General features: G+C 35.4%; 1 protein-coding gene across 1 annotated transcript in view; it reads right to left on the reverse strand.

The window, feature by feature from the left end:
- PCDH15 (protocadherin related 15) overlaps window positions 1-16,560 on the reverse strand; it is an 807,822-nt gene that overhangs the window by 558,677 nt on the left and 232,585 nt on the right. The window contains exon 3 of the mRNA XM_060286024.1: window positions 15,720-15,785. Coding sequence (XP_060142007.1) covers window positions 15,720-15,785 — 66 coding nt within the window. The remainder of the gene's footprint in view (window positions 1-15,719; window positions 15,786-16,560) is intronic.

The following is a 16,560-nucleotide window of genomic DNA, read 5'->3' on the forward strand; positions in this document are numbered from 1 at the left end:
GTGAGGTCGAAAGGGGCTTGGTTAGTTTCTGCTAAGGTGGAAATAAATCATATTATGGCTAATGGTCATGAGGGGAAGAGTAGTCATGGTTTTTCTTGTGTAGTGTTTAGTGTGGATAGAGTGAAGGAGCCGTTTATTAGAAGTACAGATAGAAGAATAATAGCTAATGTTACTTCATATGAGATTGTTTGTGCTACTGCTCGTAGTGCTCCGATCAAGGCATGTTTTGAATTAGAAGCTCATCCAGATCATAGAATAGAGTAGACAGCTAGGCTTGATATTGCTAATATGAAGAGTACTCCTAGGTTTATGTTGATGAGGGGGTGTGGTATGGGTAGGGGAGCTCATATTGTGAGGGCCAGGGTTAGTGCGAGTATGGGTGCGATGATGAATATGGTGGTGGAGGATGTGGCTGGTCGTAAGGGTTCTTTGGTGAATAGTTTGATTGCATCGGCGAAGGGTTGTAATAAGCCATATGGACCTACGATGTTTGGTCCTTTTCGGAGTTGTGTGTAGCCTAGGATTTTGCGTTCTACTAATGTTAGAAATGCCACAGCTAAAAGAATGGGAAGGATGAGTGTTAAAATGTTAATTATAAACATTTGTTGAAGAGAGGATTTGAACCTCTGGGTATAAAAGCTTAAGTTTTATGCAATTGCCATACTCTGCCACTTCAACAAAGCCCTGGTCTTGGGCAGAGTATGTTTGTGCTAGTTTATTAGGTTGAGACTGGGTCACTAATTGTTTGAAGGCGCTTTTTTAAAGTTGGCCTTATTTCTCTTGTCCTTTCGTACTGGGAGAAATGCGTAATAGATAGAAACCGACCTGGATTACTCCGGTCTGAACTCAGATCACGTAGGACTTTAATCGTTGAACAAACGAACCCTTAATAGCTGCTGCACCATTAGGATGTCCTGATCCAACATCGAGGTCGTAAACCCTATTGTCGATATGGACTCTAGAATAGGATTGCGCTGTTATCCCTAGGGTAACTTGTTCCGTTGATCAAAATTTTGGATCAATAAGTGATATTATACTTTGGCTAGTAGGCCTAGGTTTTAATCACTCGGAGGGTTTTTTGTACTCCGAGGTCACCCCAACCGAACTTGTCAACTCATATAAAGCTTTGTTATCCCTTGGTGGTATTATTTTGTGCTTTTTGGGTTGATTAATTAAAGCTCCATAGGGTCTTCTCGTCTTATTGTGTTATCCCTGCCTCTTCACGGGGAGGTCAATTTCACTGATTAAAAGTAAGAGACAGTAAAACCCTCGTGTGGCCATTCATACAAGTCCTTATTTAGAGAACAAGTGATTATGCTACCTTTGCACGGTCAAGATACCGCGGCTGTTTAACGATTGTCACTGGGCAGGCAGTGCCTCTAATACTGGTTATGCTAGAGGTGATGTTTTTGGTAAACAGGCGGGGTTTGTGTTTGCCGAGTTCCTTTTACTTTTTTTAATCTTTCCTTAGTGCACACCTGTGTTGGATTAACAGTATGTTTAATAAATAGTTTAGTGTTGGGTTATATTTATTGGCTGTTAACTATCAGTATATTATCAGTCACTGATAAAAGCTAAAATAACCTAAAATATTCAAGGAAGGAAGGAATCGAACCCCCTCTAATCGGTTTCAAGCCAACATCATAACCATTATGTCTTTCTTTATGAGTGAGATATTAGTAAAGTCTTACGTAACTTTGTCAAAGTTAAATCACAAGTGAAAACCCTGTATATCTCCATGGCATACCCTTTCCAACTAGGCTTACAAGACGCAGCATCACCTGTTATAGAAGAACTCCTACAGTTTCATGACCATGCATTAATGATTGTTTTCCTAATTAGCTCCCTAGTCCTCTATATTATTACCCTAATACTTACAACCAAATTAACACACACTAGTACAATAGACGCTCAAGAAGTAGAAACTATTTGAACTGTCCTCCCAGCCGTTATCTTAATTATAATCGCCCTACCTTCTCTATGAATTCTCTACATAATAGACGAAATTAGCAATCCCTCCCTTACCGTAAAAACAATAGGACATCAATGATATTGATAAAAAGGTTAGGGAATTTTTCAGCTCTTTTGTCTTCAAATATGTTCTCAATGCCTTTCTCTATCTTCTACCTCTGGTATCCCTATTATGAGATTGTTAGTGCACTTGATGTTGTCCCAGAAGTTTCTTAAACTGTCCTCACGTATTTTCTTTTTTCCTTTTTCTGTTCAGTGTTAGTTATCTCCACTGCTATCTTCCAGCTCCCTGATCCATTCCTTTGTATCATTTAGTCTACTATTGATTCCTTCTAGTATATTTTTCACTTCATTTATTCTACATCTGTTTGGTGGTTCTGTATGTTTTCTTTCTGTTGAAAACATCTAACTTCTCACTCTGTGCATCCATTCTTCTGAGCTCTTTGATTTTTTTTTTTTTTTTTTTTTTTGCGGTACGTGGGCTTCTCACCATTTTGGCCTCTCCCGTTGTGGAGCACAGGCTCCGGACGCACAGGCCAAGTGGCCATGGCTCACGGGCCCAGCCACTCCGCGGCACGTGGGATCTTCCCGGACCGGGGCACGAACCCATGTCTCCTGCATCGGCAGGCAGCCTCTCAACCACTGCACCACCAGGGAAGCCCCCCCTTTTTTTTTTTTAGCTCTTTGATTTTTGATCATCTTTATGATAGTTACCTTGAACTCTTTCTCAGATAGATTGCCTAACTCTGCTTCACTTAGTTGTTCTTCTGGGGCTTTATCTTGTTACTTCATTTGAAACATGTTCCTCTGCTGCCTTGTTTTGCCTAAGTTGGTGTTAGTATTTCTGGATATCTGGTAGGTTTCCTGACCTTGAACTAGTGGCCTTCTCTATCAGACATCCTATGCATCACAGCAGCGCACTCCCCTCTTGTCAACTGAGCTATCTGTTCTGGGGTTTCCCTCATGAGGGCTGCATGGATCCTTTCTTGTGGCAGGCTGACTATGTGGGTGGTCTGGTAGGCCTGACTGTCTCCTAGTCTGGTTGGCTGTGAGACCCAACAGTCAGGACTCTTCTGGAGGCTGCTGGTTTGTGGGGCTTGGTCACAAGGCAGCTGACTACAGAACCCCAGGGGGCTCCAGGGCTGGCTTACTGGTGAGGAGAGTCAGGGTTGCCAGCCCACTAGTGAGTGAAGCCGGGTCCTGGGGTTAGCGTCTGACTACTGGCAGGCAAAGCCATCCTGGAGTCTGGCTTCAGGGTAGATGAATTTTAAAGCTAATGATAGATTCTAATCACATCTTTAAGAAGCTATATCATGATAAATATTATCTTGAATATATAGAAGAACTAATACTTGCTAATCAATCTCAGTGGGTGAAAACTCAGAGGTCTACGTCATTTTTCTAATTCCAGGTGGACCTCTGCTATTGTTTTTAATCTTTAAACTATTTTAAATGAGAAATTCCTTTCGAGGTTTTTTGTTCTCTAAATTTCTCTTCACCAGTAAGATAGAGTTTCCATAATATGCTTTTAAGGCTGATTACTAAAACTTTAAGAGATCTATTAGAATATAAAGTACTTTTCCTTCACTGGTAGATATGCAAGGATTCAGGAAGCCTATCATAGCCTAAATATCTTAAAACATTTCTTCAAAATATGGCACATTTCTGGTATTGTGTGTGAGTATGTACACATAACCATTGGTAGGTTATGTATATATATCCCTTTTCTGTATATATCATATGTTGCTATCCTACAAAGATGGCATTTAAATTTAATGTTATTTTACTGAAGAAATGGGTTATCAAAAATCAGTTATTTCTGGAATTAAAATTTATATTTTAAATAACTGGAAATGTAAAATTGTAAATGGAGATTATTGTTCCCATTTAATGAATGCAAACTCACATGACAATTTGATGAATTTTAAATAGTTTGGAATTTCTTATTTCTAGTTTCTTAGAGAAACTACAAAAGGCTAATAGACCTAAAAACTGAGAAATAACATTTTTCTCAAGTTAGATAGTAGTTTTACATAGATACCTTGATATCATATCAAATCATTAGGTTGATATTTTCAGAGAGTCAAAATTATAACACCAAAAATTAAAATAAAATATATTTTTGTAAATTTATTTAGATCAGATTATTTTATGAAATACTTTTAAATATGCAAAAAGTATGAATACATGAAATATGTATTGCATATTTTAAGATGCCATAATATAGCCTTTTTAAACATTTTAAAATTATATTTATTTTTTCTTAGATTTAAAGTAATAATATGGTTATATTTATGCATATACAACAGCACTCCCTGATTTTAGTATTATCATAAATACTTCCTCTTTCAATACTTCAATTTTTGTTCAATAGAGCATCTTTCAAAATGCTCTGTTGAACAAAAATTATCTGATTATTGCCATTTTCATGCAGGCAGAAAACACTTGAAATTTATAAATTATGTGCACAGTGAATTTTGATTAAACGTTGATTATATTGAGAGATTTTCATAATAACACTTCAAACTATTCTAAATAGACATATATGTGCCATTTAACTCAGATGGTAATTTGTTTGTGGGATTCATGTTGATGATTTACTTGAATCAAACAAGTTTTTTGAATGCCTGCTACATACCAGGCATTTCACTACCTTCTGGGATTACAGCAATGACTCAAAGCAGATAGTCTTTGCTCTCATGAATTTTTGCAGTCTAACATAATGATCCTACTATGTACTTCCCATTTTGAGATAAAACCATCAATTGTTGGCAGAAAAAATACTAGCCACAGACTTACATGTTTGCCTTCCAGCTTGCCTTTCTCTTAAAGCATGACTCTATATTTATAGGCCAACTGAACTCTGTTATTTACAGTAGATTCTTCTTTTTTCAACTATTATTAATATAAATACAATTATGTCTTACTCATGTAATATGACCTACAGAAGATATCTGTCACATACCAGGAATATTTGTGCCATCTCTAAATGACTGTGTCACAGAAAGAAGGTACATCTTCCAGAGCCTTAATTTTAACTAATAGTCAACAATTAAAAAATTTGAAGTTACAGGTAAACATACCATGGAGGAGAATGTTGAATTCACAGTGATACTTAAAATACAACACAACACTTCAAAGATATTAATTTAAGTAGCATGCTTTTATATAATCAAAGCCCAAAAGATGATCTCTGAAACCTCCTAAAAAATATAGTAATACGAATGTCTATGTGGTATCCTATCAATGCCTACAATGATAAAAGTTTTTATATACCAAATAGGAATTTTCAATAAAAAATACACAAGGTTAGAATCTTATTTAGGATTATATGTGAAGATAGTTTATTCAATTTCAAATTGCTTTTAGTCTACTCAAAGTCAAGTGTCTTGTTTTGCTTCAACTAAATGAAAAAAAAAAGAAAGAAGTAGCCTATGCTGGAGAATGAAAAAGTACAGAGAAAATATTTTGTGAGACTTAGCTGACATTTTGAAACAAACTAAAATCAAACTGAAATAATTTTATTTTGGGATATATAATAGATTTCAAAAAACAAATGGTATTAACTGACAAGAATCTATTCATTGTAGAACAATTTGAGAGACATCAAAATTCAAGATGTCAAAAGAATGTGCAAATAATATAAATAAAACGTTCACTTTCGTACTTGCTATTCATTACAGGATGGAAATGTAGAGGTATTAACTGGTCATTAGTAATACAAAATTAGAATGAAAAGCTTTGCTTTGAACAATGTTCCATAAAGCTTATTCACTACAGAGGAATCTTAAATTCTTTCTAAGACTTGGGACAATTTTTCAAAGGTAGCATTTAAATTATTCACTCTGTTAATTCACGTATAACCTTTAGTCTGACTCTTGTCTATAAAAGTCCTCACATCCCTAAAAAAACACTTTTAAGGATAGTAAATGAACCCTGTAGAGATTAGTTCCTTACTAATAATGCCGACATCCTGCCTGTCCTAAAGATTAAGATAAAGTACGTTATTCAGCATTTTCACCAAAACATGCTCCTGTAAAGATGATCATGTTATTAAGCAAAGTGAACGGTTTTACAGATATTCTTCTGAAATGTGACTCCACTAGCACTGAATCTTCCCTTTTATATTAATGGTGTTTTGAAGACAATGTAATATAACAAAGATCTCTGGTTATAATTTTGATGGTACCACACTATCAAACTTTCAGACACTCAATATTTGTGTAACTATCATACTCACGTTTACCTTTGGAACGGTTGCAGTAATCCTCTATTATGTGTTAAATGAGGGAGTGATACCACCAAGCCAAACTGAGCAAATTAATGTATTTTCTGATTTTTTTTTAGCAGACAGAATTTTTAAAGGGTAAAATTATCTGAGATTATAAATACATACACACCCAGTTGCCTATTCAAATTTTGAAGTATCTAAATTAAGATATCGAGTGAGGGACAGGAAGAAGAACTATCCTTAGTGATTTAATCTAGCAACCTATAGTTCACTATCAACTGATTTGTTGGCAAACCAAAAAAATTCTGAGTAGTTTACATATATTCAATCAACATCCGTCTTCTCTGCTTCAGCCACACTTGTTATCAATCATTTTCTCCAGCCAATTTTTTTGCCGTACCTTAAACTGACCAACGATATTTTTCCTTGTAGCCTTGTGAATTTTAATTTTCCTGTCTGAAATGTAAATTTATCAGCTAAATGCATGGCTCACATCTTCAGTCAGTTTTTGTCAGGCTTCTGCTCAAATGGGGTCTCCTTAGACAGACACCTGAAATAGCACCACTGCCTCCCCACTTGCCTATCACTCCCTGTTGTCTTGGCCTGCTTTATTTTTTTCCCTAGAGGTCCTGCTTCTGCCACCAGGAGGGCATTGGTTTTTCTTTTTTTCTAGTTTTTCTAGTATACCTTAACTGATAGCTATTCCTTTCCTACTCAAAACCATTTTAAGAAGCAACTCTCTCAACTACACACAGGTCTGACTATTCAAATCACCGTTTTGTAGACTTGTAAATTTTTGGAGGCAGACAAACAAGGAAAATATACCAGCAAAAGCAAGAACAGGTAAAAGGAGATTGTTTAATGCTCTTATAATGAAAAGAACCTTGTTTCTGAGGGGTCCTGAGTTAATAAAGAGTTCTGTGCTAAGCAGCCAGCACTTGAGACTTGAATTAAGAATTACTGTTAGACAAAACTCAGAATCTAGAAAACAAAAATGAGGACTGATACTAAACAAACAAACAAAAAAACCACACAAAAAAACCTTGCCTGTGGTCATCAGTGGCAAGTGGTTTGGGTAGGTTAAAAGGAACACTACAATATATTATATCTCCATATTCTACTTAAGTAAACCCATTTGTATTTTAACCAAGCTGAATGTACTTTAATGGTATGTAGCTATGACAATTCCACAAAACTTTTATTATTGAGTACAGTTAAGAGATTCATTTTTATTCTAAGGAATAAATATTATGCTATTTACTGAAATTGTACCATCTGACATGAATACAAAATCTAGCTTTAGTGCATCCTTCAGTTTCATGAAGTAGCGATAGATGAAGGAAAACCAAGTACTTTCGTATTCGTTAATCCATGTGGCACACTTAAGCATATTTAGTTGAATTACATTAGCAATTCCAGGTGGAAATATGTGGCATTTGAATCTTTGTTTTGAAAACTGCTGTAGGAGGTATTTTAAGTCCAAGAACAGTTTCAAGTCATCTGAGGGTTATGGTTCTCATCCAGGGATTGCTGAGAACATTTACACTGTTGATTACTATAGTCAAGTGACAGTAGTGGTCCATTTCAGATTTCCATTTCAGATTTCCAGTGTCCTAACAGAAAAGTCATACCTTTGTTGCCTGACAACAGAGATCAATAATCTAGCAGCCAATATTTGATCATGGGGAACAGAAGTGAAAAACCACTCATGATAAACAGGAATTGGGGAAAGAGTCATTGGGGACAGGGTAATAGTGGAATCTAAGATCATGCATAAGAAAGAGCAGTTGTAGACAGAATCTCCAGGAGCTTGATGTTAAAACAAGCAATTGAACTTTGGTGCTTCTCCCATCCCTGAGTTCCTAAACTTCCATCAGACTCACTCCTCAACTAAACTCAAATTCTACAACGTAAGTGTAAAGAGTGTGCTGGATATGCAAAGAAAGCTCAAAGCAAAGTCCCTTCACGCCCTTCCCAAAACAATGTCATCTTATGGATGTCCTTTCTACCATGCACTTATCTCATCTTTGTTGCCTAAATTAGGAGTCAAAATATTGGTGGCTTGCAGGAGCCACACAGGCCACAGGAGCCACACAGATGTATTTTGTTTGGCTAATAAAAGGAATCACAATTTAAATTAGAATGACTTATCTTTAATACACAGAATTTCCTATTCTGAAAAAAAATTGAAGGTTTCTTTCTACGTGGTTATGAGTAGACAGAACCTAATAGGTCTTCATTTCTTGTAGCACACAGGCCCATTCTTATTGCCCACGAAGGCCCATGGTCCATCGTCCAATAGTCTATACAGATGAAACCAATAGTAGCTTCAGTTGTCTTCCCTAGTGACAGGATTTAGATACTCTCTCTACAGAAAAATGGTTCATTATAACAGCATCACTTGGCATTAAGTGTGTGTATGTGTGGCATAATTTAATTCTATATTATTCAGATTTATTTCTATTAGACATGAGATTAAAGTAAAGGATTTAAAGAAAAAGGAAAAATAGAATAGAATGTTCTTTTCTTAAGGGTGTTTTTCATTTCCTTAGAAACCAAGGGTTACTTTGCACAACTTAATCTTTTCATCATCATTAACATTAGCATTCTGAAACTTAAACAGTAAACAAGAGCCACTATATTGAACAGAGTTGTTTTCCTTGTATAAAACACCCTAGCTTGCTGCCCTTTTTGACTTCTGTCTGCTTTGTATAATTTTTGACTTCTGTCTGCTTTGTGTTCTTCTCCTGTCCCTTATTTTATGATCATTTCACTAGATCCAGCAATACCATTGTATATTAGGTGCTATAGAGTAAACAAATGAGAAAAGGAATATCAAAAATGAAATATGATTAAATGTCAATATAATTTTAGATAACTTGAGATAACCTATTTCCCTAATGCTTAGAAAGTTTTCAATTTACTTATTTCACAGTTATATATTCAGAAGTTTGCAGCTGCTGATCTTTCATAAAATAATACTTCGGCACAAATGAAAAGTAGCGAATGCATCGTTGCATATGTAGCTCCAACAGTAATGAGCAGAGCCAAATTGTTTTCTACTAGGATAATTGTCTTAGTCACTGTAATAAGAGGATTAAAATACATGAGGAATTGGACATTTTTTTTTTTTTTTTTGCACGTTACGCGGGCCTCTCACTGTTGTGGCCTCTCCCGTTGCAGAGCACAGGCTCCGGACGCGCAGGCTCAGTGGCCATGGCTCACGGGCCCAGCCGCTCCACGGCATGCGGGATCTTCCCGGACCGGGGCACGAACCCATGTCCCCTGCATCGGCAGGTGGACTCTCAACCACCGCGCCACCAGGGAAGCCCTGGACATGATTTTTTTACATCAACTTAGGTCTAATATTGACAAGTGTATTTTGGATAGTTTCATTTAACTTCTTCAAAACTTACAAAAAATTATATTTCCTCATCAATGTGTATGCCTTTCACCAGAAAGAACTCAGAATGACTTAATGATGACTGGGAAAAGTAAAGAATAGAATAGCAAAGAAATTTGTAATCATGATTTTGGGGCTATGCAACATCCACAGCAATCTAGCCAGAAGACCACTAATGTCTTATAAAAATATTTAATATTTTGGCAGTTAAGAATCAAGTTTGGATGTTATAAAATTATAGAACAAGGGGAATATATTTTCCCCTATTTATCCAGAAAAACAAAACTCTCATATTGCACTAAAGGTCATTTGCTTGATGTCAATACAGATGATCTTGTATAACACAAACAAAGTTTTAGTCTTCATACTTCAAAAGCTTGTACAGTCATCTATTAATCTACCTTCATCTGTATAGAACTTCTATTGTTAGAGTTGCTGTGTTTCATGAGGCTTTATGCAGCAGACTGTACATTTTTTTTTTTTAATTATTGTTTCAAATAGAATTCTAGGATTTGTTGATGAAAACCACCGGAGAGACAAACACTATTTACCTTAGTGATAAGGCAACAATGCAGAATAGAGGTAGGATAAAAGTGCCTTAGAAAGTAACTGTTTAAAACCAAATCCTTAGAACTATCCCTCCCATAGGACATATATACTAGATCCCTCTCTCACTTTTATTTTCATGAGTAAAGCTCTGTACAAATTTTCAAAAGCTTAATATCTAAGAACATGTTTTGTACTTCAGGTTTCATTTAATATGTAAATTATGTTGGCAACACTTTGTTATATGTCATATTTGAAATAACCAGAATCGTTATCATAGAACTGAGAGAGAATTAAATCCAGATCTTAAGCTGTATCTTTGTCCTGACACATTGAAAGAAACATGGCCTAAGAATAGGCCCAGATAAGGATTTCTATCTTTAATAACATTTCTCCCAAACATTTACATGAGCTGAGGACTCTGTCTATGGCAACTATATTGAAACATTTTTCCACCTACTATATAATCTCTAGCACCTTTAACCTCTTGGTGGCGTCTTCAACCATTTTCAATTTACCCCAATAGAACATTGTCATCCAGTCTGCCTGATAACTTGCCATCTTGGTTTCTCAGGTTCCTCTCTTCTCAGCACCTTGTGCAGTCTCTCATCTGGGGTTCTAGTCATCTTCTACTATGAGGTATCCTACAGAGTTTATTCTTATTCCACTATAGTTGTTCTGCAAAAATTTTCCACCAGTTTAGACCTTGCTCTCTTTAGAGAATGAAAGAGAAGAATGAAGATAAATAGGCAAAAAGAGAGGGTTCTGAACCCTTGGATGTAAAAAAACCAAAAACCAAAAAAACCACATTACACTTCTTTTTTTTTTACACTTTGTTTAAACGTTGGGAATATTCATACAGAAACATTGGTTATTTAAGACTTTTCTTTCCATGAGTGCAAGACCTATTTTACTAGGAGTATGTGAAACTCTACTTGCAACCCTTTGGAGGTGTGTAAGGCAGAGTTTGGCGAACTCCCTTGCTATAAATCTAAGATATGTAATTGGCAACTATAAGGAAAGAAGAACATCAACATAGAACTTTAATCTTCTACTCTTCCAAGCTTAGTGATTTTTGACAACGGAAGGAAAAGGATGATGACGAGCAACTTGCAAATGCCCCTCAACAACATAATTGTTTCTAATGAAGAATCAACTTCCCTTCACTCCCTTAGCTCCATGCTTGGGCCAGAGAAACCCCACAGAAGAAGTGACCAACTGAATTCATTGTTCCTTTCTATAACCTCCTCTACCTTCCTAGAAGTACAGGAGGGTCTGTAGTACTCAACCTAGTTCACACCTGGTTCTGCCATGTGCGCTGACCAGGACACATTCTCATTGAATCAGCTGTGGCATCCTCTGTTGGAACCTCCTTTCATAATGTGAAGACACTCGGTCATCTTTCATTTCTCAAATTTGCTGTGAGCCCACAATATCTTAACCGGAAATCCATAAAGAACATTTAGGATGAGCCTCCCAATCTCTCACCTACATAATGATATCCTTTTGCCTCTGAGCCTGTTTATTTTTGTACAATTATGGTGTTATGCTCAAACCATGACTTCAAATCATTTTCTTGTCCCCTTGACTCAGCACTGCCTATGTATTTACCCAGTTTCTAAGAATTAGTCTGAACCAGTTGTTCCAAAGCCTTTTTGAATGCCATTCCGTAGTTTTTGTAAAGCAGCCAGCGCCCTGACTTGGCTGGCACCCAGAGGCAAGCTTTAAATAGTTCCAGTGTAACCGTTCCTGACCTCACTCCTTCCAGTAAGGACTCAGTGCCATTAGGCAACTCTGAGTCCAGTGAATCTAAAAATGTATTTCCAGAAATATTTTTTTAAAACTTAGTTTTTTTAGAGCAGTGTTTTAAGTTCACAGTGAAAAGGAGAGGGAGATAGAGTTTTTCTATATACCCCTTGGGCCCCTTCCCCCCGACATGCATAGCCTTCCCCATTATCAACATCATTCACTAGAATGGTACATTTTTTTTTTAACCAAGGATGAACCTACATTGACACATCATAATCAGCCAAAGTCCACAGTTTACCTTAGGTTTCCTTTTGGTGTTGTACATTCTATTGGTTTGGACAAATGTATTATGACATATATCCATCCTTAGAATATCATGCAGAGTGTTTTCACTGCCCTAAAAATCCTCTTTGCTCTGCCTGTCTTCCCCCCACTCACCCCTGGAAACTACTGATATTTTAATTTTTCCCATATTCTTATCTTTTCCGGAATGCCATAGTTGAAATCGTACAGTACATGTCTCCTTCGGCTTGGCTTCTTTCACTTAGTAAAATGCACCTAAGTCTCCTCCGTGTCTTTTCATGGCTTGATAGCTCATTTGTTTTTAGTCTGTATTTATCTGGATGTACATAGTTTATTTATCTATTCACTTACTAAAGACATCTTGCTTGCTTCCAAGTTTGGGCAATTATGAATTAAGCTGCTATAAATGTTCATGTGCAGGTTTTTGTGTATACATAAGCTTTTCTGGCAAAAAATTTTAGATATTTTAAAATAATCTAAGTCTGTTTCTTGGTACACATTCTCCTCTCTAAATGCAAATACTCATTAAACATTTTCTACATACTAGTTCTAGAGCTTTCTGGTGGTGGTCAGGAACCAATGTGATTCTCTTAATGGGTGGATTTTGTGTTCTTACCACATAAGCTTGATTTTCTGGTAGTTGTGATGAAAATAAACTCCTGGTTCAGATCGAGGGTGATATAATGAATCTGTTATCAATATACTACTGAGGACAAGGACCAAGGAGAGGAACAATCTAACAGGTCCCAGGGTGAGAAAGAAGTTTATGGAGCTCTACCTGTTAAATTTTTAATTCTTTAAAACTTATACTGATGTGCAAATTAATTTCGCATATATATTCATAAAAAGGAAATATTTCCATCCCACAGAGTATAAAAATCTTGAAATATGCAGATGCATGTGACAAATAACGGACGTTCTATGAATGTACCTTAGTGACTTATATAAGAAAATAAAGTATATATTTTAAAATACCCGAATTAAAAAATAATACCCGAGTTATTTAAAAGCTATACTATAGTAGTATAGTAGAGGATGTATTTGGCAATGGAGATTGTTCAGCTGTAGACATCAATAAGGTAAGCCAAAGCAAGTTGACACCCAAACTTACTAGTTTGGCTTAATAAAGGATTTGCTGTGCCTTACTTTTAAGAAGCCCCAGAACATTTACAAATAGGTGCTTATTTTTCTGGTAAAATAGGATACCCACATGTTTTGTTACTACCAATTAAAAAGATGCAAGAAAAAAGAAACCAAGAGTTTAAGAGCCAGACTAGAATTAACTGTCCTATTGGGAAGTTTCTTAGATTGCCTAAAGAAAAATATGAAAACACTATCATGGATTGTTTCCTTTAGACTTTCAAGGCAAGAATGATTGCACACTACATTGTAATATCTGGCAGAGGTTCATTTGATCACCATATTTTTAGAAATTTAATGTGAAAGAGAAATGTAAAACCTTTAATCTCTAGATTGGTGTTTATACTCCTTATGTTGACACTCGAATAACTTTGGCAGCATTCTGAGTAGTTGGCAGTTTCTACAAAATATGCCAATTAAAGAGCACAGCAACTACATCATGTCACATTCTTCTAAAATATAAATATTGAACTTTCACTACATGCCATCATGCAGAACTGCTATGACAACATCTTTGTAGACTTCCTGAGCTCCTTTAAAAAGTGGGATCTCATCAACACAAGGAAAGGTAAAATATCATTACTGTGGCTATAATTATCTGGTTGGCAAAATAAGCTCTGTATAGAATTACATGTTAAAACAACTATTTAGTAAAATTAAATGCTTTAGTTCAGCTCAGCTTATATGTTCAAGGGAATAGGTGAACAATGAGAAAATATAGATTGGTTTTCTATCACATTTATTTTTTTTTTCTCTGGTTAAAAAGCAAACTTTTTATTGTAGGACATTTAGAAAACAGATTTGTTGACAGGAAAGTAGTTAATAATAAACCATAATCTTACATGTGAGATGAAATTTTTCTGGTATAGTATTTTTATATATATTTTTTTCTTTTCTGCAGATACATATAGGACTTATTTCTAATTTATTTAAATGCATCCTAATAACTCATTATCTTCATATACTTTCAAGCTTAATAGGGACTTTTTAAAAATAACCTGTGTAATTTTTATAATATTTCTATAGTTTAGTATAGACACTTAAATTTGTTTAAACAAAGGCCAGCATTGTTGTGGACATTTTTGGCTGATTCCAAAGGAAGTGAAAGATGTTCAAGAATAAAAATTTATGCCAATTCTTCTAAGAAGTAAAAGAAATGTTTCTAGTAAGGCATAATAAATACTGATACAAGATAAAGTGAACCAACACAGGTATTATGTGTACTATAGAAATTTTCAAAATACACGTAGGTTGAATTTCCGGGAAAAGTCACTTTCCAATAAACCACTTGACATTCTTTTTTAAAAAGACATCAATCTGGAAAAACAGTGTTGAGCCTAGACAGAAAGTACAAATCAAACCCAGTGGAAAGTCTTTTACAGAATTAGTAGACAAAATGAGCCACAGAACATTCTCATATTTAGAATAGTTTGAAATAGAAACCAAGACTCAAGGGATTTCCACTTTACTGTTACCTAATAGAGGAGGAGAATCTCTAAATATCTGTAAAGTTTAGAGACTAGGAGAGTGTTGGGGAACAAAAGTGCTAATTTTTTGTAAAGGAAAATTAAATTTTTGAAGATTGTAATATAAATTAGGAATAAGTTGTTAATTATGGCAGATAGACTGAGTGAAAATTCAGATTTCCTCCTCTGCTCTGCACCTTTTGTCAGTTTTCTGTTCCCAAGCACTTTGTTTTCCTAGTAACTATTCTTTTTTTAAGATTTTAATTTTTTGATGTGGACCATTTTAAAAGTCCTTATTGAATTTCTTACAATATTGCTTCTGTTTTATGTTTTTTGGGTTTTTTTGGCCACGAGGCATGTGAGATCTTAGCTCTGTGACCAGGGATCAAACCCGCACCCCCTGCATTGGAAGGCAAAGTCTTAACCACTGGTCCACCAGGGAAGTCCCCCTAGTAACTATTCTTAAATCACCATGTCTAATAGATTATGGATCTTAATCCTTACCAGATTGTAGCAAATTTAAATTAGCAGTGCAGAGCTTACCCTGTGGTCCATTTGTTTTGGAGAAATACACTAGGTAACAGTATGTGTGATAGTCAACTCTACCTATTGACAAAGAAAAGTTCTAGCCGGTATCTAGATGCATTCTTAGACTGGATTGTGAATCAGATGACTTCTCTGCAATCAAAACTAAACATTTCTATTCATTAAGTCTCTCATAATGTAATCCAAATAAAGTATTTCCAGTTAGTGTCCTAATTTAAATTCACACAGGGAAGAAATTAAAGAGGAACTGTCAGTGGATTTGCTTTGAAGCTTTCATTTAGTACTTCCACACATATCAAATCTAGGCTTGAAATGAGAAATCCCTCTTAGATTAAGTCACTTTTAAAACACATAGCTTACTCACCATTCCGACTCTCTTCATCAATGGCAACTATGGTGGCTGGTGGTCCCCCCCTAGCTAGTTTGCAATCTAAAGAGAAAACAAGACAAAGTAAGAAGTAGCTACTGCAGGAGCATTCACCCTGAGAGTAAATTCATTGAGATGTATATTGATATTTAAAAAGAAAAATCCTGCAATCAAATTAATATGCATCATTTCTTTTAACAGTTTTTTATTTTTAAAAAATTCTCATAAGAGCTATATAGATTCCTTACCACATCGTAACAAAGACACTTTGCATACCATGAAACTGTTCAAATCTTACTGGAAAACACCAGCAGAGACTACTGGAGAGCAGAGGTCCTTCAGGACAGAGATAATGGGATGGTAATTTAACCCATAAAAACAACATAAAGGGATGATTAACAAGGATAAATTGTCATTAAGGCATCACAACAGAAACAAACATAATTGGACTTTAATTGTAGTAAAGGGTCTAATTAAAAAGAGTGAATAGATCTTTAATAATGTTCTAAAGAGAATAAAACAAAGACAGACAAGCAATGTTCATGAGGTTGTTTGAGATTTTATTTTTGTCATCTTACCCTCATATTGCCAGTCTGGAGTCAAAAGTATAGAGTCATCAATGGGAGCAGATCAGAAAAATGAAAGAAAGGAAGAAAGAATACATGTATATATTTAGCGAGGATTTAAAGACATAAATAGCATTATACAATAACAGATACATCACCTAATGATTTCTGGAAATGAAGTATATAAAATCCTTAGATTTTTGTAATTCTAACAGTAATAACAAGTTTACTCGATAATGTATGTCATTAACATCTTAAAAATTATAGATCAA

This window comes from Globicephala melas, chromosome 16, assembly GCF_963455315.2.
Source record: "Globicephala melas chromosome 16, mGloMel1.2, whole genome shotgun sequence".
Lineage (NCBI taxonomy): Eukaryota > Metazoa > Chordata > Mammalia > Artiodactyla > Delphinidae > Globicephala > Globicephala melas.